Here is a 24,379-nt window from a genome sequence, read left to right on the forward strand (position 1 = left end):
AGAAAGATTGTAATGGTAGACAAAAGTCCAATGACTAGAGGTCAACATGGCCCAAATAATCAAATTCAAAGACTAATAAATATAAGGGGAAATCTTTAATAGCAGTTATTTTCAAAAGATGAAACATATCAATAAGACGTAAGTTAGTAGAAAGTAACAATTTGAATGATATATCATTACATAAGTTGGTCTTAGTGTTTTTTAAAGTGAGGTATGTGGCAACATATGTGGATTCTACTCAACAGGTAGCCCCCTTAGCACTATGTGGTTATGTAATGCAGCCCACTTTTACATGAATTTAAGAAAGTGAGATGGTCAAGATGGATATTGGTTTTAAGTAAGCTGGATTCAGGTTTTGGGCACACTGGATTTGAGAATTGTTACCAATGCTACTTTGTTAATAATGTCCAATTTCCCTATCAAGTGCTAGCTTGGGGTTTTTTTTTTTTATTATTATTATTATCATTGTTCTGTATCTTCATGTTAAGTGTTTAAAAAATACACCCACATATATAACAGAATGTATGCCCTTGTACCACACTATGCAATCCCTTGAGGCCTTAAATGCCTACAACTACAATTGCCTTCTAAAATACTAGTTGATCTTGTCCTCCACACTCCAATGTGATCAAAAACATCAAAGTAGGGGGTTACATGATCAAAATCAATGTTTTGCATCCCGACAGATGGGGGGCATCCCAATTGTCCTATCCTGTGAAAAAATGGGACTGGGATGGGTTCGGGGCTCTAAAACCTACCCACATGGAAAGAGAAGAAGAAAGAGGAAAGAAGGAAAGGAGGGGAGAAGAAAACGAATAAAAAAAGGAAAGGAAGGAAAGAAAAGGAGGAAAGAAGGAAAAAAATGCAAAAGAGAGGAAAGAAAAGGGGGAGAGACAAAGGATACCTATTGGGATGCATGACCAAGACTGCTGTCTGAATGGGACAGGACAGCAAGACATCCTGTTCTATGGAAAAATCAGAACACTTTCATCCTATGGGATTTAAAACCTTGATCAAAGTAGAAAGTCTATAACCATAATAAATGAAGATCCATCATCATAAACATCAAGCCTTCCCCCAACCATTCAAGATTGGATTTATAAATCCTTTTCTACCAAAAATACCTATTTAAAGCTACCTCTACTATTATTTAAGCTTTTTCATAACTTTTCTGGAAATCATTCCATGTTACTTTAGGTATCCTCCTCCCTTTTCCTACATCCTTCAATAAATTACTCATTAATACTAAAGGCCACCTCAGTTCTTGCTTGTACATATCAAGACCATCTCAATAAATTAAGCATAGCTTTGTCGAAGTTGTACATCCCCTGCAACACTTCTAATATAATCATTTTTAAATCTGTGCTTTTCAAATTGTTCTGTTAAACCCCCTTTGGTGGCCAACATTCCAAGCATTAGAGTATTGCAAGACTTATAATTGCCTTATAAAATTTTCTTTTAAGTCACCAAGGTCTATTTCAATCATACAATACCAAAAGCTCCTCTTCATTTTATCCAATCAGTTCCTATTTTATTACACACAACTTTATCTACCTCTATTTTTTAATTTTTTTTATAAAATAGATCTCAAATAACGAAATCTGCAAGTCTTATAATTGTCTTATAAAATCTTCCTTCAATTCACCAAGGTATGTTTTAATCATATAATACTAAAAATGCCTCGCCGCTTTATCCAATCAGCTCATATTTTATTATACATAACTTCATTTAACTTTATTATTCTGTAACATAGATCTCCAATAACAAAATCAACTGTGGGATAGCTTATCCATCAATCTTGACTAGACTTAAGAGGAAAAACTCAAAAACTAAGTAGAAGATGAACGATTTTGAAACAAGTTAGGGAAGAAAAGATCAACAAAAAGAGGAAAGGATGTCACCAGGGGATGGACCCGCTACTCCGAAGTGACCTCCATGCCACGTGGAGAAAGAGCCAATGGCGAGAGACTAGGCCTTTAGATCCACACACCAAGGTGCTCAGAAGGATGCTAGAGAAGCACACAAAGGCAGCAGCAGCCACAAAGAACAAAACACTATCAGCTCTACCTTTTGTGCAGCACTAGACCCTCTTAATAGTTTTCTAGGGTTCCTACACCAATTAAGGTATGCTATTCGTAGGGAGGGGAATAGGATGCATGAAACTTGGAGGAATTAGAATAGGATCTCTCAGCTGAAGAAAGAAAAAGTGGGTCCCTCCTAGCCCGTCCAGACGAAAGAAAAAAGGGGAGTACAAAATAAAGAAGAGGAGGCATCTGTATGCTCAAAAGAAAAGAAGAAAGAAGAATGGGGTGTATGGCTTGATAGGGAGGAATTAGGCATGACCGGTCTAGGGTTTCTTTTCAATCTTAATCACCCCAATCAATCCTAGCCACCCAAGCTTGATTTCTTCTTTAAATATAGAACATTTAGTCCTAGGTTTGGTGCTCTCTAATTTTATTAATAATACCTGCAATGTCATCAAGTGACTTGCATGCAACGACTAAAATGGGTGTGGACACCCCCCACCCCAACAAAATAAAACAAATGGAAATATTGAATGCTAAACTACAACACCCTCTATCCCCAACCACCTTGGATACACTCCCACCCCCCAAATGAAAAAAAAAAAACTCAATCGACCAATTACCACCATACATTGTTATTGTCACCCCTTTAGACAACTGTTACCATGTGCCTCAAATCAACTACAACAACCTCCGCGTCCCCCCCCCCCATCTGGTCCCCTCCACTTTCTCTTCCTTTTCTGCTCCCTCAATCAACCAACCAATAACTATCTTACCACACCCATTCTCCACCATAAAGCTCAACCCCTTCTCTTCAACACCACCTCTCTATTTGCCACCTCCACCCCTGTTCCTAGGCTCGAATATCACCTTCAACACAACCACCATTGCCCATTTTGGCTAAGATCCATTATCTAAAGCATTGCAAGGGAAGCCACCAACAGGATCTCAATTGAGATCCTACCACCAGTCACCTCAAGCAGCAACCTTAAATCCATTGCCCAAACAAGGAACCTATTCCACAGGATCTCAGTTGAAAAAGAGCAAATCGTGGTACAGACAAGGGAAAAGCGAAGAGGATGAGCAATGGATGTTTTGACAAGATTGAAGCACTCAACAAAAGGCAATTGAATGCCCAAATGGAGAGAGGTATGCAGTAGGAGCTGAAGGCAAGATGAATGATTGGGAGGTGGCTGAAAGTTCCATCATGAGTTATGACTTTAAGTAGGTAGGGCAGGGTTCCAGCTATGATTTTGAGAACCATCCCGAATCGAACAGTCCAAGGCATGCCGAACCGGATCGGTGAGGAACAGGAACGGTTCCAGCTTGGAAAGCGGCACATGCCGGCGCCGAGGGAAAAAGAGAGGGAAAGACAGGAAGAGAAAGAGGGGAGGAAAACGCCAAACGACGCCGTCGGAGGGCGGCGCTAGCCCGCCGAGGCCGCCAAAGGGACGCAGAGGTGTCCGCACTCGATGTCGCCTAATAGGGGCTTTAACCCTGAGAGACAGAGGGGGGAAGGATGCTATTGAACGGCGGGGATGGTGGCGCAGAGGGATCTCCGGCGCCGCTTGGTGGCCATGGCCTCTCCGACGCCGCTAGGTGGCCGCCGTGGCCACCAAGGATGAAAAATGCATGGGTGGAGCTGCAGCTGTGAAATAGGGGCAACCATCCCTGTTCCTCGCATCATGTTTTTTAAAAACCATAATGAATAGTAAAGCCGATAGTAGGTTTGCCAACCTTACTATTTCAATTTTTTTTAAAAAAAGCCGAGAAATAGTGAAGCCAGCAATGGATTTACTAGCTTCACTATTTAAATATTTTTATAAAAAAATCCAGAAACAGTAAAGCCAACAAACCTATTGCCGGCTTCACTGTTGTCGGACTTTTTTAAAAAGACCCGTGAAACATGAGCGATCGTCCCTGTTTCACGACCGCGGAACTGCAGGTAGCATTTACATTGCCCGGTGGCCATGACAACTAGTTGGAGACCCTTCGATAGCCTCTTCGTCGGACCCCCTCCGTCTTTTTCTTTCCCTCCCCCCTCTCTTCTCTCTTCTCCCGCAGACGACGCGGAGCTGCAATGGCTACCGCAGCCCTCTGATGCCCATCAGCGACATCTCCACCGCCTCAACCTGCTTCCCTCCTCTCCTCTCTCTCTCTTCCTCTCTTTTCCTCTCTTTCTCTCTTTTCCTCCTTCCCGATTCATCCCTTCCTTTGTCGGTTCTACAATCCAGTCCAATACAGGACCATACAGATTCATGCCGCCGGCCGATAAGAACAGTGTCCGATACCGGCTTTGAAAACCTTAATTACAACAATAGGGAAAGACCAATTAGGGAAGGAAAAAAATTAAGGGTCATGTTATTATTTTAAAAGCTAAAAGCATGGTTAAAAAATTAAAAGCATTTGGGGCTAAATATTCTCAAAGAGTAGTCTCGTGTAACTATATGCGTGCGAATATGTCTTAAATTTATCTAGTTTGAAACAGAGATCTAAAATCCAAATCAAAGGGATAAGGACTAGTGACATGAGTCAAACAAATCTTTTACAGCAAAATTAAGTATAGCTAATGCACTAAAGCGATGCAAATCATTGACATCAAGGATAGATTTAGTTTTGATCTTTTCATTTGATGTAACTTATCTTTTATTTGTTTTATTTCAGGGTTAGCAAGTCTAGAGCGTGTATAGCTGAAATTAGAAGACCTCGAAGCAGAATAAGAGTTAGATAGGATGCTAATGCATTATGACCCGAATATATAGGCCACATCAGCCTATTTAGACAAGTTATGAGGCCCATTAAGAAAGCCGGGCCACTAAGAAAGAAGAGCACATGCCCCATTTCTTTCTCTTTGGACATCTGTACACTCTAGGGTTCATACATTTTTTTTCCCTCTTCCACTAGTTAAGGTGCACATGCAAAATGCATGTGGTTGCTAAAAATTTAAAACATAGGGTAATTTAACATTATTATAAATTTTTAATGATCCAAAATGAATGAAAGAATAATTTTTGGAGAAAAATGGTTATACTAAGCCAAGAGTTGTAATAGCCAACTTGGTAAAGCTAAAGATTTCTAGGACTATGATTTCGATCTGGTAGAGAGGTTAAGATTGTTAGGTAGAAAGATCGGCAATGCATCCTAGTGATCATAAACCTAGGATCAGAAAGAATGCCAAGGTTGAGAGTGGGGACACCATTTAGGTTAAGGCAGCAGAGGGATTGGGATCCTAGCAGGAAGGATGGCAATGCAATGGTCCTAGCAATAACATGCTTAGAATTAAGAAAAGGGTGCCAAGGTTACAAATAGAAGTGACAATTGTGGTAAGTTGGGTCAGGTTAGATATGAGTTGTGGTGGATACAAGTTGGGTCGAATATGGGTCAAGTAAAAATGTGTCATCCCAAATCAATCTATTTATTAAACAAGTCAAAAAATCCAAAAACAAATCCTACCTCTCTATTAAACAAGTAACCCAACCCAACCCTATTTATGCCAAAGCTGAACCCATGTAAATAGGGTCAGTTGCGAGTCAGTTTGGCTGGTCAAGTCATAAATTACCACTCCTCGTTAAGAGCAAGCACACTGTTTAACAGAAATCCAATAAAGGGTATTATGAGAATTGAAAAGTTGGGAAATATTCCCACTTGTACACTGTTAGGATTAAAGAAATGGACATATCCTAGACGTGTAAAGGGATTACAAAGTAGGTTTAGGATTCCTTTTCTTATTTAACTCTTCTATTTGGAATACAGTAGCAATCTTGGAGATGGAATAAAAGACAAGGGCTTTCTTTCTTCTTCCCCGGCATATGGTTCCTCTTTTTCTCCCTTCCTTTTTCACTCAAGAATTCTCTTAATCCACTCTCTTTATTCTTATTACTATCCCTCACTATTAGTTTAATTTGTTGTAGTCTACTGACATTATGCCTTACAATTCCTGTTCTACATTAACCACAAGTTCTCTAATTCCTATTCAAAGTCTTTACTGGCAACATGCTATTAAAGGTTTATTGCTCCACTAATGCGTGATTTATGCAAGGGTTTCATTCTTCGGTATGTAGTGGAAGTTCAAGACAACAATAAAGTTCTCTCTCCATTCAATCATCCTTCCAATCACTTTCTTCTACTTCGTACCCTTATTCATTTTCTTTTTGTTCTCTCTCTTAGGGCGTGCTTGGTGTTGCTTCTGCTTTATAAAAAGAGAAGCCAGAAGCTAAATTTTCTAGCTTCTTCTAGAAGCATTTTTTGACTTTTTTCTTCTTGTAGAAGCAACTTCTCTAATAATGTTAGTAAACACTTATTTTTCAAGAAGTGTCCTATACTGTTACCAAACACTTATTTTTTCAGAATGTGCCTTTTGTCTTTGAAAATCACAAGAAAAAGAAACTTTTTTAAGCAAAACCAAACACGCCCTTTCTCAGCTTTTTCTGCACATAAAAACCAGTTGGCATTAGCCTTAGTATATGCTAGACAATTTGATTTTCCTTGGCCCCCTGAGACCTTGAGTAAGCTAAGAAAATAAGAGATAAAATTCTCATTTTCTGTCACAAAAGCAAGAGCATCCAAGAATCACAAAGTAGTTTGAAATGAAAGAAAATGCTGTGACCTGAATTAAGAGAAGTTGGACAGCAGCACGACACTTGGCATCATTGATTGCAAAATGCAGATTTCTTGCTCTTAGGCCTTCCCAATCATCATCTGTTGATTCTCTAGATGCATCATTATCCTGCATGAAAGAAGAATTTCCATTTTCCCTTGATCCCCTCTCAAGGTAAACTCCAGATGATATATGCGTGAAATCAGGTAGTGTTGCAGTGGCCGCTTCTTTCAAAGATAAAACCACTTCTAGCCACTTTTCCTCAACAAAGAGAGAACCTGCATTGCTCATTAAGCGAACAAATGCAGCGATGCCAATGCCAGCAAGACTTTGGTGAGGGCGCTTGATAAAACTTGTCAGCAACGCCAGCACTTTCTTTAGTAGCGGATTCACCGTATCATAAAACTTTACAAAGAGATCCACAACTAGCTGGAGGGCCAGCGTGCATGTTTCATAAAGCCAAGCATCTTGATCTAGCTCATTTGCATCACTTTCAGATCCCTGTCCTTCCAAAGTCCCCCCAGAAGGATCTATAGCATGTCTTACATAGTCAAAAATTGGGAAAAGGACCGAGTCAAACACTTTTTCCCATAAAGGCAATGAGAAAAGGTGACCATAGTTGCGTAATGTATCAAATAGCACCTGCAATGCACTTTTTCTGATTTCAGGTCTAAGGTCAAACGTAAGTTCTGACAAACCTGCAAGAAATAAGAAAATCATCAATACTTGTTCAGTTGTAAAACTACCAAATGTATATCCATTCAAAAGAACAAAGTAGTATCCACCTGCTAACAATGGAAACCAAAAATGTAGATGATCATCTTTATCAATAAACATCTGATTGTCATGTTTTCCATCCTTTACCATGAGAGGTGAAAGTGGTCCATTACTTCCAGAAGCTTCCTTGTCCTTAACCCTTGCAGACAGGCCAATCTCTCCTTCTGCAAGCTTTGAGGCACAGAATCGAAGAAAAGCAATTGCATTGAGGCTAATGTCTTTGTTAAATCTGCTATTCGTGAATGCAATCAGACAATTAACACAGTCTGTAAAAGTGGTAGTTTCAGTTTCGGTTATGTAAGGAAAGTAATCCCGTAAAATCTTCTCAATAATCTCAAAGGCTAGAAGTACTATATTTTTGTGATCATCATATGATGCAGTTGCAAATACCTGCAAAATTTATCATTTGCTGAATTACTCAGGTGAGCAAGAATGAAAATGAAAACAATTAAAAAAAAAAGTTATTCTAATAGTGACTTTGATGATTACTGACAAAGGGCAATAATTTATGATCATGACAGATAGAACCAAGGAAAATGGAAATACCATAAACATGCTTTTCCATCCTGACTTGACATTGCCAACACGAGCCAAAACCATTTGAGAAACACATCTAATGATCAACTCTCTAATCTCAACAGCTCTGCTCTTCCGCATAACAATAACAAATGGTTTCATAAATTCATTCTGGAAATTGTAGTTGGCCAATTCTTCTCGCTCCAGGAACTTCATTGCCAGCTGCCGCAAGGAATCCATTGCAAAGATTGCAATTGAAAGGTTTTCAGAGCATCCAATGCTAACAAAAAAGTCCGACAACACATGCCAAATGCTTGACCACACGAGCCTGATACGGTTCATGTTATAGTGCCTGAATGAAAGAAACCAATACAAAACATGAATAACTTTTAAATATGTTATTTTAGAAATGAACCTGTGAGTGTTTCTTACGCAATCTCAACTATTTTTGTCAGACTAAAAACTCGTGGATTGGATGTAGAGCGCAATTCTTCCATTGAAACCTTACAAAGAGCTTTCACAAAGTCAATTATTGCCTCGCTGTTCAACTTCTGACTTCGTGTGAATATACGGTTCATTTCAGCCATCCCAACTTGTTCCAACATGTTTAAGTTAGAGATCAAGTTATTCATTTGCTCAGAGGTAACCACTCCAGAAGCATGACCACCAACACCAGCACTGTCATAGGAACCTCTTCTGGCAGTAGCAGCTGTGTTTGAAATATGCCCAGGTCCCTTTTTCTTCAGTACAGGAAGTATAGATGACTTAGTTTGTCTAGATTTATCGAGTTCATTCTGTTGTATTGCAAAAAATGTAGCATCTGGTGGAGCCCCTTCTCCCAAAAGATGCAAATGCTCAAAACGAGAAACACATGTCAAAATATGTTCCCAGGCTTCTTGTAAATAATTTCCATCTTCATCTGCAATCAACAGAATTGCCTGTGGAACCACTCACAAAGAAAAACATTTAAAGAAGCATAAGGAAATTGTTCCTATAACATCATGCTTGACAATAGAAAACACATGAAGATGCAGTCAATTGCAATCGATACATCTTGCAATCTACTTTGATGATAAATATCCTACTACCATAAGCATGGTGCAGAATTAACTTAATAAAGTGGACTAGGGACTAAAATACCAAGGCAGTAGCATCAAAGTGAAAATTGGTATATTTTGTCTTTTTCTTCTTTTCTTAGCTTGCAATGGCTTACAAAGTGAAACTGAGAATGGAATTCAGTGAAGTAATTCAATATCTAAAAAATGTTACTCAAAAGACCAACTCTTGTTGTTAAATATTTCTTATTCTTATTAATATGGTTGCTCATCATAATTAGATAAGGCAACAAAAAAGAAATATTAGTCACATCTATATGTAGCAAGATTCCTTTACATTGGAAATCTCTTTTTGAGTGAACATTACATTGGAAATCTCAACTAGCAATATATAGCTATCAAACATAAAGCCCTTGGTAAACAATATCTAAAACTCTCTCTCGATCACAACATGGATGAAGAATAGCTTCACTTAGTTATTCTCCTTATTGAATTTCCTCTTTCATAAATCACCTCACCTTCTTAGATTTCTGACCCGCATGATAAATCAACCAACTATTGAATGTCCCAAGGCCAAAGCCCCAAAACCTCTAATGAAGATATGCTGAACGGGGGGCTCAAAGAAGAGGGAAGTGCAGGAGATGCATAGAAGAAGGAGAGAGAATAGACAAAGATGGAGGGAGAGGAGAAGAAGGGGAACTGGGAGCTAACTTGATGCAGCGGGAAAGGCTGATGGGGCAATTTTGATCATCGGGATTGCGCTTCAAAGATTCACACAAATAGAAGCACAGTGGATTGAAGAAAACTTCACTTGATGAAGGAGATTTCCTCAAAGAAATTTTATTAATGTCAAAAGGTTGTTCCATACAATATTAGGCACATATATATAAAACATGACCCCACACCTTAATTCCGGCATCAAACCTGACCCAAATCATATTTGAAATAAGACATGATAATAAAGAAACAAGTTAGAATTATTCTACTACAAATATAGAAACCTGGTCAAATTTGATATTGTCTCTAATGGCCCAGCTCAAGGAATGTGGAACCATCCCACACCACCCAGTTAGGGGTGTTCCGAATTGCACCCCTGGCGAAGCAAGACGATTCTGGCATTTGAAATAAAAAAACTGGCGAAGGAGAGGGAGAGGGAGAGGGAGAGGGCAGGAGATAGCTCTCTCTCCTTCATTTGCTCTCTCTCCTCATGGCCCCTTTTTTTTTTTGATTTTTCGTGAAGTTGATAGCCCCTGTTTCAGTTAGCCTAAGGGCGACGCCCTTCAATAGCCTCCACAACCCTCCAACAAGTGTCCCTCTTCCTCTCTATTGTTCTCTCTCTTTGCCACCCTCTCTATTGTGTCGGTACAAATCCGACACAGAATGGCATAGGAGGCGTACCGAACCGTGTCACCGGCCGATATTGCTCTAGCCCTTGTATGAGCATAGTGAATCTTAGTCTAATTGATCATAGTACTTGCCAATTGTACCCTAGTGCTACATCACAAATGATCAGAGGAGAGAGAGCAAATGAAGGATAGAATAGAGGAGAGTGGGCAAAAAAAAGGAGACAAGGATAGGGAAAGAGGGAGAGAAGAGAGATAGAATAGGATAGCAGAAGAAAGCGAATAGAAGAGAGAGGGTAATCCATTTATCTCGCATATGGGGAGAGCAAGGACGAGACTAGCAAGGAGTTAAAGCTTGCTTCATGCTTTGAGTAGGGCTGGAACTGAGCTAGGTCGGGCCGGGTCCTACCCCTGCTCGAGCCCGGCCCGAAATAATTTTTCGAGCTTCGGGCCGAGCTTTGGCCCAATTTTTTTGGTAAAATATAGGCCCAAGCCCGGTTCGAGCCCAATTGGGCTTAGGCCCGATTTCTCTCCTGCTCAGCTCCCCCATCTTCCTCGATTCCCCGGCCATCCCCAGCACTAGGTCGCCCCACCTCCAGGAAAGCAGCCCTCCGCTCGAATTCTTCCCCAACCCTAATGCCCTCCCTCTGCCACTGATGTCGATGCCTCCGCCACCCATCATTGGGTTCAAAATATCCTCCCGATCGTCCCGTTGTGTCCCCCGCTATCGGAGGTTGATGGCAAAACCAGCGGTGGAGGCCGGTGTTGCTGCTGCTGTGCGGTCGCCATGTGGTGGTGCGAGTGCAAGTACACCGCCAACATCCGATAGTAGGGGAGAACTAGGGGCACTACTCCACACCGATCGCCATGAACTCCCCACATCCGTCCACCGCATGGCCTTCGATACTCACAGCGGGGTTCTTAAGGCACTCTATACCTCCCTCCGCCTCCTCCATCGCTCACCTTCCGCTTACTCGACCTCGCCACCGCCCCGACTGATACCATCCCCCCTTCCCCTTCTCCACCTCCAGTCCTTCCAGTTTATTTATATTTCGGCTCGGACTCGGGCTGGACCAAAGGTCTGCCTGAGCCCAGCCCGAAAGCAAAACAAGCCCTATTTTTTAGCCCGAGCCCAGCCTGAATGGTTTTGGACCGAGCCCAAAACCCGACCCAAAGCCGGCCCGAGCCCACTTCCAGCCCTAGCTTTGAGATGAGGATAGCTGGGGAGATAAACATGTATACATATATGCATGTGTGTACACATGTGTGTCTATATGTATGTGTGTGTGTACATACATAAACACCCACGCACCCACACACACATACGTACATATATGCATATATATGATATTCAGAAGGAATTTAATTAGGTTATTTACTGAACTTGGAGGATATAATTGGCATATGAGCTTAATGAATATCTCAACCTACATACATACATACAAACAAATACATATATATATATAGATATACATATACACACACACATATATATAGAAATACATACATACATACATACATATATATATATATATATAGAGAGAGAGAGATAATATATATATAGGGGCAGACTTGGGTAAGGTCGATCAGATTTGGGCTCAGATTCGGTCAAATCAAAACTAGACAATGCAGATCATACATCGATGATCCAAGCCATTGGATGTGATCTACTACCTCATAACTACTTGCACACCAAAAATCATATGATTTGAAGACCCCTAGTCTATACATCAAGTGATTAAAAAATACATCTAATTTAATTTTATTTATACTGTCCAATTTTTAACTATTTGAAGTTAGGCTAGGAGCCTCCAAATTATATGATTTTTTATGTGCAAGCAGTTTTGAAGTAGTAAATCACATCCAACGGCTTGAATCATTAATGTAGGACCCCTATTGTAAAGTTTTGATCTGATCGGATCTGAGTCCAAATCTGATTGACCTGATTCTAGTCTGATCCTATACAGACACACACACACACATATATATATAGATACATACACATATATAGAGAGAGAGAGAGATACACACACAGTTATACACACACACACATATATATACACATGCACATACACATATACACATATATATGTGTGTGTGTGTGCATATACATATAATACACACACACACGTGTGTGTGTACATATTTATATACATACATATATGCACACACACAGAAACAGACACATACATACATACATACATATATATACACACACACATATACATATACATACACATACATACATATATGTATATATACATATATATACACACACACACATATACATATACATACACACACATACACATATACATACATACATATATGTGTGTGTGTGCGCGCACATATACATATACATACATACAGACATACATACATACATATATATATATATATATATATATATATATATAAAATGTGTGTCTGTGTATGTATATATATGTGTGTGTGTGTGTGTATAGACACACACACACACACATATATATAGATATACATACATACATACATATACATATACATATACATATGTATATATATGTAGGTATATATGTATGTAGGTATATGTGTATACATACATACATGTATGTATGTATGTATATGTATATATGTATCTATGTATATATGTATATATATACATATGTATACATACATACATATATACATATATATATACATGCATACATACATATATATATATATATATATAAAGGCTTCAACATAAAAAGGTCATGTGCCTGCGATGGTGGGTTCCTAAGACAATTGCTGGCTCCTATTTGTCCGACATCGCTTAAAAGAATGGGCTTAAACCCTATGCGAGGCATGCACCAGCTCAGCTTCAAATCCCCTATGCCATCTTCTCCAGATGATCAGAGAAAGAGGGGAAAAAAGGGGAGGAAAGAAAAACAGAGTGAGAGAACAAGGAAATTACTTGCTGCTTGGAGGTGAAAAGGCTGAGAAGGGTATGTTAATCCGTTCTTTCCAATTCCGCCCTTTCTTTCCTTCTCTTCCTTTCATCTATGGATTAATCGGGCACAAAGAGACAAGATGCAGATCCTTGTCTCTCTTTTCTTCTTTAATTCAACAAGGCTTCTGTTATTGCGAGACTAGGAACCCCAATGACATTGGAAGAGATTAAGAAGTCATGTGGATTAGGGTTTTGGACAAAGCGTGGGAGATTAAGAAGCACATCTGTGGCATATCACAACATACCCAGGGTGTTGTGTCGTGTCCCCACGGGAAGATGGAATAAACTCAACAAGGTCATATCCAGGTGACACTAGTAATTGTCATTGACTAAGATGAGTGTTGCAACTTGCAAGGACACGGATAGAAGAATCAGATTCAGATGTGTCCAACTGTCTAACATGGTAGGAGAGAAGAGGAGATACATGGAATGTTGGAAAACAATTTTAGTTAAATTATATAATTATATTTAAATATTATGTGGAAGAAAATTTTAGAATATATTAAGTTTTTACACTGTATATGTTTTTTGAACTTCCTAATTTGTTGAGAGATACAAGAAGAAGGATATCTTACAGAGTTATTTTGGTATCTATATCTTTGGTCATTCTCTTAGGAAAAAAAAAAAGGGTGGTTACTTTGGACATTATCATGGTAGCTGAACTCATTTTTTGGAAGAGTCAAATTACCCGCCTATCTATAAATACTTGAAAAAAAAAAAAGATGTGTCCAGGTGTCTGATGCATATCAGATTCGGATACATATCTGACGTGCATTCTTAGAGCTGGATGCAAGTGTCCATATAACACAGCGAGGATGCGGCCTAATTACTCATTATTTCATGATCAGATTTTGCATATTATTTCTAAGCTCTCTTATCCTCCAGAAGACCAAGAAGTGAAGCAATAGTTCATGCTCGTCTTTGACAAAGTAACAAGGAATGGATCACACACTGCATGTAAGAATGTACAACTCAACTTTAATCAATATGAGCTACATATTACTTTTTACACACACTTATTTCAGTGATAAGTTAAATAATAATCAAAATTTAGAGTCTAATTTATCATGAAAAAAAAAGGTTTGATTATAACATCACTTTCAATAACTTGTGATCTTTGTCCTGACTCCATATCTCCAATTTGTAAGCCATTTTAATGATTTCTTTATGGTTAGTCACAAGGTTTACATCCCAACGGGAAAGGGGGCATCCCTGCCGTCCCGTTCCTATGAGAAAACAGGACTAGGACAAGGTCGGGACTCCGAAACCCATCCATGTAAGGAAAGAAGAAGAAAGAGGAAAGAAAGAACAGAAGATGGAAAAAGGGAAAAGTGTAAGGAAAGAAGAAGAAAAACGAAAGAAAGAAAGGAAGGGAGAAAAAAAAAACGAAGGACAAAAGAAAGAAAAAAAAGAGAAGGAAGAAGAAAAAAGAAAAAAAAAAGAAAGGAATGACGAAAAAAGAAAAAAAAAGAAAAGGAAGGTAGAAGAAAAAGAAAGGAAAGAAGGAAAAGAAAAAAAAGAAAGCAAGAAGAAGAGGAGAGAGAGATAGAGGATATCTATTGGGATGCATGATCGAGACGGTTGTTGGGACGGACAGTTGTTGGGAGATATCGGTACACCTCCATTCCACGGAATTTAAAATCTTGATTAGTCACGTTACTTTGTGAAGATGTTTCTACTAGTCAAATTCTTGCTCAACAAAGACCATCGATTAAAGAGAATGTTCAAGATACCCACCAAAATCTTAAATTCTTAAAAAATTAACAAACTCAACCAGGGTTTGCCATACCGGGCCGAACCATCCCGGCGGGGAACCGAGACGGTTCCGGCATGCAAAACGGTACATGCCGTTGCCGGGAAGAAAAAGAGAGGAAGAGAGAGGAAGGAAGAAAAAGAAGGAAGGGGATCCGCCGGAGGGGCCGCTGGAGGCCCCCCGGCAGGCAGCCGTGGCCGTCGGGCGGCGGAACGGCCTCCCGCGGCTCCGCGCGGGGAACAGGAGCGGATCGCCCTGTTTCTCGGATTTTTTTTTTAAAAAAGCTTTTTCAAAACGAAGTCAGCAAGTGGTTTGCCGACTTACTTAATTAAGTCGGCAAACCACTTGCCGACTTCATTTTGAAAAAGCTTTTTAAAAAGAAAATCAAGAAACAGGACGGATCACCCCTGTTCCCCGTGCGGAGCCGCGGGAGGCCGTTCCGCCGCCCGACGGCCACGGCTGTCCGCCGGAGGACCTCCGACGGATTCTCCTCCCTCTTTTTCTTTCTCCTTCCCTCTCTCTCTCTATTTCTCTCTCTTTCTCTCTTTTTCTTTCCCGATTTCCTTCGTCGGTTCGTCTCGGTTCGGAACGGAACGGAATGGAGACATGCCGTATCATACCGCCGGCCGGCCGATCCGGCCATCAATACCGGTACAGGAAACCTTGAACTCAACAGAAAATCATGCAAGTTTCCTGTATATCTAAATTTTTTTGCCTACAACAAAATATTGGGATTCAATTTCATGGGAACATTAAACTATGCCCCTTGTTTTGTAGCAACTTTAGGAACAAAAAAAAGGAGATTTTTACTTATATGGTACATTATATATCGAAAATGAAGGACTTGCTAGAAAGATAGAAAATGTAACTTAATAGCAAAACCATTTTCTCCTCTCTAGGCAAAACTATTTTTGTGATCTCTAAGGACATATTGAGTAAATACTTGCACTGGCCAAAATGTCATATTTTCATGTGGTTATTTAGCAATAAATGCATCTCAACCCAAAACGTCTCAACAGTGTTCACTGAACCGACCCAATCGGATGGTTCGAACCATACTGAATCAAACCAACACCAAATTAGAATGGTTCGGTGGGTCAATTTGAATTATAAACCCCTCCCACCACATTCGGCCGGATATTTGAGAGAGGGCTCTCTCTCCCTTCTTCAATGCTAACCATTGCTGAGGTATGCCCCCATCTCTCCCCCTCCATCCCTCCGTCTCTCTTCCTCTCTCCTTCTGAATCTTCTCCCTCTCTGTGAGCCCCCCTCCTCTCCCTCCCTACCACCCTCTTTTCCCCCCACTCCTTCCTATTCCCCTTCTCCATGGGCCACCCTCCCTCTCTCTCCCCCCTTCCTCTCCCTCCTTCCATCCTCTCTCTCCCCCCCCTCTTCCCCCTTCCCCCTCTCTGTAAGCCCCTCTCCCTCCCTCCACCCTTCTCTCACACTCCTCCTCTCCCTCTCTCTCCATTTGGTTTAGTACACCCCAGCTCGGTACCGTATGTACAGTACCGTACCAAACCGGTTGTTGGCCAGTATAAGTCCCAATACCAGTACGGACCTTGGGTTTTAGTTTGTTAGGAAAAAAAAAAATGTCTAAGACTTGGAACAAGAACTTCCCCCAAAAGCCTTACCCCAACTAATTATATTGAGTCAAATCTAATTGAAACAATCTGCAAGGGCAATACAGAAATATAGATGTGATCAAGTTTCTAGGAGAAGAATGCATTCAATGCATTATATTTCAACTAATACCATAAATCAGGTTAAAAATATAAATAGCTTTCAAAAAACATGATATTATCAAACAAAATTCTTGGCATTAATAGGATATAACCAGAACAAACCTTTATTGCATCAATATTTTTCTGCTTGATATCCGCTGCTGAGTGGAGGGATGTGAATTTTGCAAGTGAAGTAACAAAAGCATCTCTTTGAGTTTTCATAGACATAGCTGCTGTAACATGTATTGCACAACGAAATCCTTCAAGGCATTGGGATATTATGGCTTCATCATCACTCTGGTCAAGTGGAACACTGAAGGCAGCTAGCATGGGAGCCCAGCACACTTCAATCATGAATTTCAAAATTACCACATCTGTTGCAGCATAATATACTGACCTGAAGTTCACAAAATTATTCCAAAAAATAAGCTAATCTAAACTTTGGTACCTTAAGCAGCAGTACAATACATTAAATCTGGAGATGAGTTTGGGAAAACTCATTTTCAGAATTAAAATATGTGAACTAAGAGGTAAACATGGCACAGGACTTTATGCATTAAAAAAAAAAATTTAAAAAAAAAAAGGCAAAAGGGGTAACTAGTCAAAAAATAATGCAATTCTGGTGGCATGAATTTACTGATTTTTGATAGGATAACTCACTCAGATTTGCGAGCTTTTTCCTTAAATTGCTCTTGCATGTGCCTGATAAGATCATCACTAGTCTCCATGGGTGAATCTCGCTTGCGTATAACTATATTCAAAATGCTGTCCAAGCCTAGGATCTTGTTTGTATTCATAGATTGTGCTTGCTGTGGAGCCAAATCATCTTCCTTCATCTTAATTTCATTCTTAGAAATTCTTTCATATAATGATCTCATATATTCTTCTGGCAGATCCTTCCCATCATCAATACCACGATTGTTTCTTATGAAGTCATCTTGAGACATCTACATCAACCAAAAAAAAAAATCATTTTCTTGCACCAGATACTATCATAAATCAATGATATATATGAAATTTCATGAATGATAATTTACCTTGTTCTTAACCATTGGGTTATGAGAATCTGTGTTGAGCATTATTACAGAGTAAGCAAGGACATAAGCTGTATCTGCACTGGTAAAGGCCTTTGGATTGCATTTGCAGTAACGCTCAGCAAATTTTTCCAGGATGCGATCAATTTTTTGTGCCTCACCAGGCAACCTAAATCCTTGTAGGAAGGATCTGATGGCCTCATCAAACTCCATCCCTTGAAAATCAAATGAATCCACAAATGCATGCATGACTTTTAGGGGCAACTCTTCCCTCTCTCCAAGATAATCACCAATCATTGTCTTGTTCAAGCCAGATGTACTTTTAAGAAAAGCAGCTATTTCCTCTGGTGTGTCACCAACCTTCTTTGCATTGATAAGAAATTCAAGTCCTTTCTTAGGTTTCCGATTAAAAAGAGAAATGCCTTCCTGTTATTCATGTTTGGATGACAGTACATAGCATAAGATTATATCAGCAATGAAATGCTAATGAAAAAGAAATCTAATATGAAAAAAGTATTCTACCTGAAGTTCTAACTTATATGCCCTACGCTGTTCCAGAGATGCAACTTCTGAGACTCCATTTGCAGTTTCTGACTGTGAATCAGTTCCTTCAACAGACTCCTCTCCTCCGCCATTTGCCTCAGGAAATTCATTTCCACCTTCAGTACTCTGCTCTGCTGTTTCTGTTTTAGGAGAATGAGGGTCTGGAATTCTCAACTGTTTGTTCATCCAATCTCCCATCGACTTCAGAATAGCAACTAAGCATTTCATGGCTTCAATTTTCATAGTAGCATCCTGAGGTGGCACTAGCGTTGTGGGAACACCAGGGGGAGGCCCTTGGGCAGTCTTTAAGAGGCCATTTACCATTCTGTGACCATCAGCAAATGGGAAAACATACAAATATATAAACGTACAATAGTTAAAATAATAAGCCAAGAAAAATAGGACTCCTGTTCCTAAATGATCAAAATAGATGTCCTGCGATGCCAATAACAATGATTTCTGCAAACACGTCAAACAAAGCAAAGATCTGAATTATGATGAACAATGTATTTACCATAAAGCACATGAATGAAAATAAGTTACCTCTCAAAAATATTTGATGAATGCACATCACAGTCATAATTAATGAAAATGTCTACCAAGATTTGGGAATCTACACACAGCTTCTCCAAAAATCGAAGCACGATCATCTTCTGCTGGAAATTTGGTTGAGCAACATTTTCTAATACTCTGAGAACAATCATTGGAAAGAAGACACCAATTTCTGCTTTTAATCCCGGTCTAAATCTTGATACCAAGCTCATAAAAATGGAACATGAAAGCTGAAAAACAATCATATGAGTTGAAGCACTGTTCTTCAAAAGTGATAGGCATAGATACTGCTTAATAGCACCTAAAAACCTGCTTGATTGCAAACAAATTAATCAGATCAAGATATATGTATCTGAAATGATAAAATCAGTTTAAAAAAAAAAAAGACTCAAAGTACAATTCATAAAAGAGAGAACAGCAACAAAAATAGAAACCCAAGCCTAAGGCTTCATGATCATAATAATAATAATAATATGCACATTGTTGATTGGATACAGATTTGTGATCATCAGCAGATGGGTAATCAATGTAAAATGGCTGCATTATTTATGTGTAACAAGAACATAAGTAATATTGTGACTCTTCAAATTTGATGATGTAATCCAACAGTAGACCTCTCTTTCCTTCATATTAAAATGTGGTATATGTCAGATTGGATTCACACAAAAAGAATAGATGTTGTACATATCACCATAGTAATGTGGTGGGTGGGAAATCTTTGAGAATCCAAATTTTGATGATAGGTTTAACACAAAACAGTCACAAATATTTTTTGCTTGGACATGTTATTGCGTAAAGATGTAGCCAACCAAGACTTTCTCTTTAATTTCATGTTTGAAGAATCTTTTTTCTTAAACATTTCATTCATGATGGTCAAAGCTAGTTTCTCCTTTGTTCTACTGGATCTTTTCGATCTGCTTAAAAAACTGAGAAATGCATTTTATGATAATCATCAACAGGTCAAATTATATTTATAAGTTAGGATAGAAAATTTCCCACCAATATTGTCAAGATCAAAATCGAGTTGTAAATAGTAGACAGATTCAGGTTATATCAGATCAACCATCCAATCACAGATTGCAAAATCATTTTTCCAAAGTATTTTTCTTTGCATTTCTTTAAAAGTTTTAGAATAATAAAAATCAAAAATTTAAAACATGAGTCAGTTATAGAGTAATGAATAGAGGGAAAAAAAATCACTTACAGACATAGGAAATCCATTTTTCACCATCACAAGGCTGCATGTGGCATGCCTAATAAAGTAAGCATTATATCTAGTTATTGAAGATATTGTGTATTGCCACATAGAAAATATATACTAAATTATCCTGGAGGTAGAATATCTTGGGAAAAATTTGACTTACACAAATGATTTCAAGAATAGGAATATTTGCCTCACAATTAACTTCATAAGCTCCAGCTTTTCTTTATTTTCTTTTACTTTTTGTAAGTTAAAAACTATAACTAAAATTGTCAACCTTATGCACTCCATCCTTCTTAGTGGAAAATAAATAATTCTAAAAGCCTCCAAGTCAAATAAATCATGCGACATGGACCCTTTACTTATGCAAATAGCATGGTTAAATTGGGTGCCATAATTTAATGGATCATATAATACATATTTATATATGTACATATATACATAAATATAGGCATATACATGTATATATATACATGTATGTGTGCATATATACACATACATACATACATATCTATATATATATGTATGTATATATGTATATCTATATATATCTATATGTATATATGTATATCTATATATCTATATGTATATATGTATATCTATATATCTATATGTATATATGTATATCTATATATCTATATGTATATATGTATATATATATATATATGTATATGTGTGTGTGTGTGTGTGTGTGTGTGTGTGTGTCTATACATATACATACACACACACACATATAAGTAATGAATACATATACATGTATCTCTCTCTCTTTCTCTTTATATATATACAAACTTATACACAGGCACACCCACCCACCCACCATGATCCTCTTTCATCCTGATTCAAGGATGACAGTAAGATTATTTAGGCCATGTTCAACCAGGTCATAAGATATGGATTGTGGATATTAAGATTCAAACAATAATGCCTCACATGGCACATTAATCGGTGTTTGGAGAAAAATCAAGGCACATTAGGCAGTGGATGGTTACACAAACATACATTTACATTCGCCATTATGTACAAACATAAATATACATATAGAGATAAAGATTTCAATTTAAGCCAAGATGCATTTTTTCTTTGTGCAATAGTTTTAATTCATGTTAACACTTCATAGATTTGTATGTGCTATGATGGTATGGTATGAGCTAAAACACTAATCACAAGTCCAGTCAGGACTGCTTTCTCGACCAATTAAGTCTGTTGCCTCCTACTAATCTGTTTGTTATGATATTCAAGAAATTCATGGAAGTAATGAATCACTGTATACCAATGCTGCCAAGATTCATTGTGTGAGCTATATGTACTGTAACAAATTTCAGAAAACCTTCCAAAGATAGACCTTTGTATGGAGAAAAAAAAAATACAGGCAGAACTTGATGAAATGAGACTATAAGACTTTCTATGCTATTTTGACCATCAAACAACTCTAGGTAGTGTCATGCTAATTTTGTCAACGTAAGTTCCACAATTTAACTGCATAAATTCCTTCTTGTTAGCCTTCTCATCTCTTTGATTTGGGGTTATCCATTAAAGTCCAAATGCTAATACTCCACAAGTCAATGCCTTTAATTGTTTGCTCTCAGGGCTGACAATCTCGTGGGTTTTGAATTCATGAGAATAAACAGATAGAGCATCATGACTTAAATGCATGATTTAGTGAAATATAACAGTAGCTCTGAATGCAAAATTTATTTAACACTCTGCCAATCTCTTGATAAGATTTTTTCTGGATGCTTAATTAGATTCCTCACATAACCATTGGTTGGTTAAATGGTGTCATCCTGCTTCCTGCCATAATCTCACCACTTTGATGAATATTACTGAATAAATATAATAAAAGATTGTCAAAATTCAAAGTGTAGAACTAGCGCTTAGCACATAGTAATTTAAATTAAAGCTACATGTATCCCTCGTATCTTCTGCTCTAAACACAACAGCGCTTACATCCAGTTTGTCGCACAAAACAAATTCCTCAGCATTATAATTAAATAAACACTACAACTGCGAAGTACCTGTCACTCGTCCTGAACACAGCTCCAGCATTCTCCAGCAAGATCTTGAGCAGCTCCAATGCCACAATCTTTCCCTTCATAAGCGCCAGATCAGCGGCCGCATCCTTGGGTGGAGTCTTCATCGAGAGCTTGCAGAGAGCCCGGAACACCAGGAACGCATCCCGCCTTAGCTTGTTCCCGATCTGGACCTCCATGTCGTCCTCCCTATCCACGACCCCCTCCGCCCCGAGCTCGTCCTTCCGGCCCTCCAGTGCCGTCTTGTACATGCTGATCTCCCAGTACTTGGCGTCCAGCATGTCCTTGTCGGTCGAATCCAGCAGGTCAGCCGGGTTGGTATGCTCCACTGCCGTCGTCTCGAAGGCCCCGTCATGCCTGCCGGCAGACCCCGTCCGGGCAAGCGGGGTCGACGGGTTAAGCACAACATCGATGTCACTGATGATCTTCGTGATGAAGCTCTGGACGAAGCTGACGTCGACGGTGGCGGCAGCGGCGGCGGAGGAGGAGGAGCGGTCGGTGGGCTCCATGAGCTCGGCGACGACGATGGGCTGGACGGGCACGGTGGAGGAATCGGCCTCCATGCGGCGGAAGACGATGACGAGCATCTGGATGAGGGAGGCCTTGGCGGTGGTCTGGTTGACGGGGTTCTTGGAGCCGAGGTAGAGATCGTAGCAGGTGCGGACGATCTGGAGGAGGGAGTCGCCGTGAATGCGGAGGGCGGTGGAGGTGACGGCGGAGAGGAGGGTCTTGAGGACGAGGAGTTCGGCGGCGTCGTCGGCGAGGGAGTGGCAGCGGCAGATGGACTCGATAAGGCTGGCGAGGAGGCGGGCGTCGGGGCCGGCGGAGGGGTCGGCCTCGCCGTGGAGGTAGGAGTGGGAGATGAGCTTCTGGATGCAGTCGAGGGCGGGTTCAGCTATCTTGAGGGAGCCGGAGGAGGAGGCGGAGATGAGGGGGAGGAGGATGGACTCGGAGTCGGCGAGGGAGAGGTCGGAGCCAGAGCCGTCATGGAGGGGGCCAGGGAGGGAGGAGGAGGAGTCGGGGGAGGGGGGGTCGAGGGAGGAGAAGGCGGAGGAGGGATCGGAAAGGCGGTCGATGAGGGATTTGCACTGATGGGCGAGCTTGGAGTGGCCCTTGCGCCATGAGGCGTTCTTGATGATCTTCTCGAGGGCGGGGATCAGCACCAGACTCAGCCGGGAATGGGAATCGGCTTCCGCCGGAGGGGAAGCCATTCCCTCGGACTCAGATCTGGAGGACTATGACAATTGGGAATGGAGTAGAAAAGGGGAATGGGGAACAGAGGGAGTGGGATGACGGCTGGGAGGCGAATCTGCTGCTGGTTTATCGCAGTGGTGATTTGCGCCTTTTATTTCTCGTCTCTCCCCGGTGGATGCGACTTCTGCTGGCGCAGTTTCCGAACCAGGAGGACGCTGGATCTGGGATGGGCGAGGGGCTCTCGATCTGGGGAATGAGAAGAGTCGTACTTTTTTTTTTTACTGTTTTCCGATTTTTACTGATAACTCCTTAGGTACATAGCAATTATAAATAGCTCCTCAAGCAATTTTGGATTAACAAGAATTTTGCGTGGATGCATCTCTTTGACGTTGGAAGGGGGGCAAGGAAGTTTAGAGTGAACGATAGCACTCCAACGGCACCGGAGATGTTGCTGCGCCTCTCTGATGCTTGGTGAGGCGATGGAATGGCTAGATGGATCGAACAGCTCGAAGCAGTGCTTTGCTGGAGCGATAAGTATCAGTCTGATTCGAGCATATGCAAAAAAAGTCTGCGTGTATCGAATAATAAAATGGAGGGTTTTCTAATGAGAAATGCTCTAATGATTAAGTTAGGGGTAGTCATAGAGAGAGAACAATAAAGGAAAGATGGTGAGAACAAGTCTCTAGTTGAAAAAAAGAAAAATCTCCTTATTTTTTCCTATCTTTCTTTTTGCAGGAGAGAGCCTGCTAGACGGTTGGCGCATATCCGTATTGTGATAGTGACTATCAGAACCAAGATAGTGGATACCACCAAAGTTAAAGTTGTGACTGTCAGAGCCAGGAGAGGTGTCATTAGGTTGCCATGGGACTTACCACCCATGTCCGGAGGGATCGTAGGCCTACGTAGCAGAATGCTGACCCAGCAAGATCCATGTGCTAAGTGCTCCTAGGAGCATCCGATTTGGGGGAAGGCTTGTAGAAAGCAAGGACGAAAATGGTATAAAATCAGTGAAAATTGGATGATGTAAACATCGCCGCATTATCGATCTCGTGTGGTGGTCGACTG

At 40.1% G+C, this 24,379-nt stretch overlaps 1 protein-coding gene across 1 annotated transcript in view; it reads right to left on the reverse strand.

The window, feature by feature from the left end:
* LOC105034722 (brefeldin A-inhibited guanine nucleotide-exchange protein 2) overlaps nt 1-23,540 on the reverse strand; it is a 28,998-nt gene extending 5,458 nt beyond the window's left edge. The window contains exons 1-10 of the mRNA XM_010909978.4: nt 22,106-23,540; nt 18,878-19,195; nt 18,314-18,659; nt 17,795-18,217; nt 17,418-17,704; nt 16,881-17,154; nt 8,347-8,852; nt 7,945-8,266; nt 7,407-7,788; nt 6,631-7,319 (exon numbers count right to left, since the gene is read on the reverse strand). Of these exons, the coding sequence (XP_010908280.1) occupies nt 6,631-7,319; nt 7,407-7,788; nt 7,945-8,266; nt 8,347-8,852; nt 16,881-17,154; nt 17,418-17,704; nt 17,795-18,217; nt 18,314-18,659; nt 18,878-19,195; nt 22,106-23,331 (4,773 nt within the window). The 5' untranslated portion in view covers nt 23,332-23,540. The remainder of the gene's footprint in view (nt 1-6,630; nt 7,320-7,406; nt 7,789-7,944; nt 8,267-8,346; nt 8,853-16,880; nt 17,155-17,417; nt 17,705-17,794; nt 18,218-18,313; nt 18,660-18,877; nt 19,196-22,105) is intronic.
* Between the last annotated feature and the right edge of the window lie 839 nt (nt 23,541-24,379).

Source organism: Elaeis guineensis, chromosome 11 (genome assembly GCF_000442705.2).
Source record: "Elaeis guineensis isolate ETL-2024a chromosome 11, EG11, whole genome shotgun sequence".
In the NCBI taxonomy this organism is placed as follows: Eukaryota; Viridiplantae; Streptophyta; class Magnoliopsida; order Arecales; family Arecaceae; genus Elaeis; species Elaeis guineensis.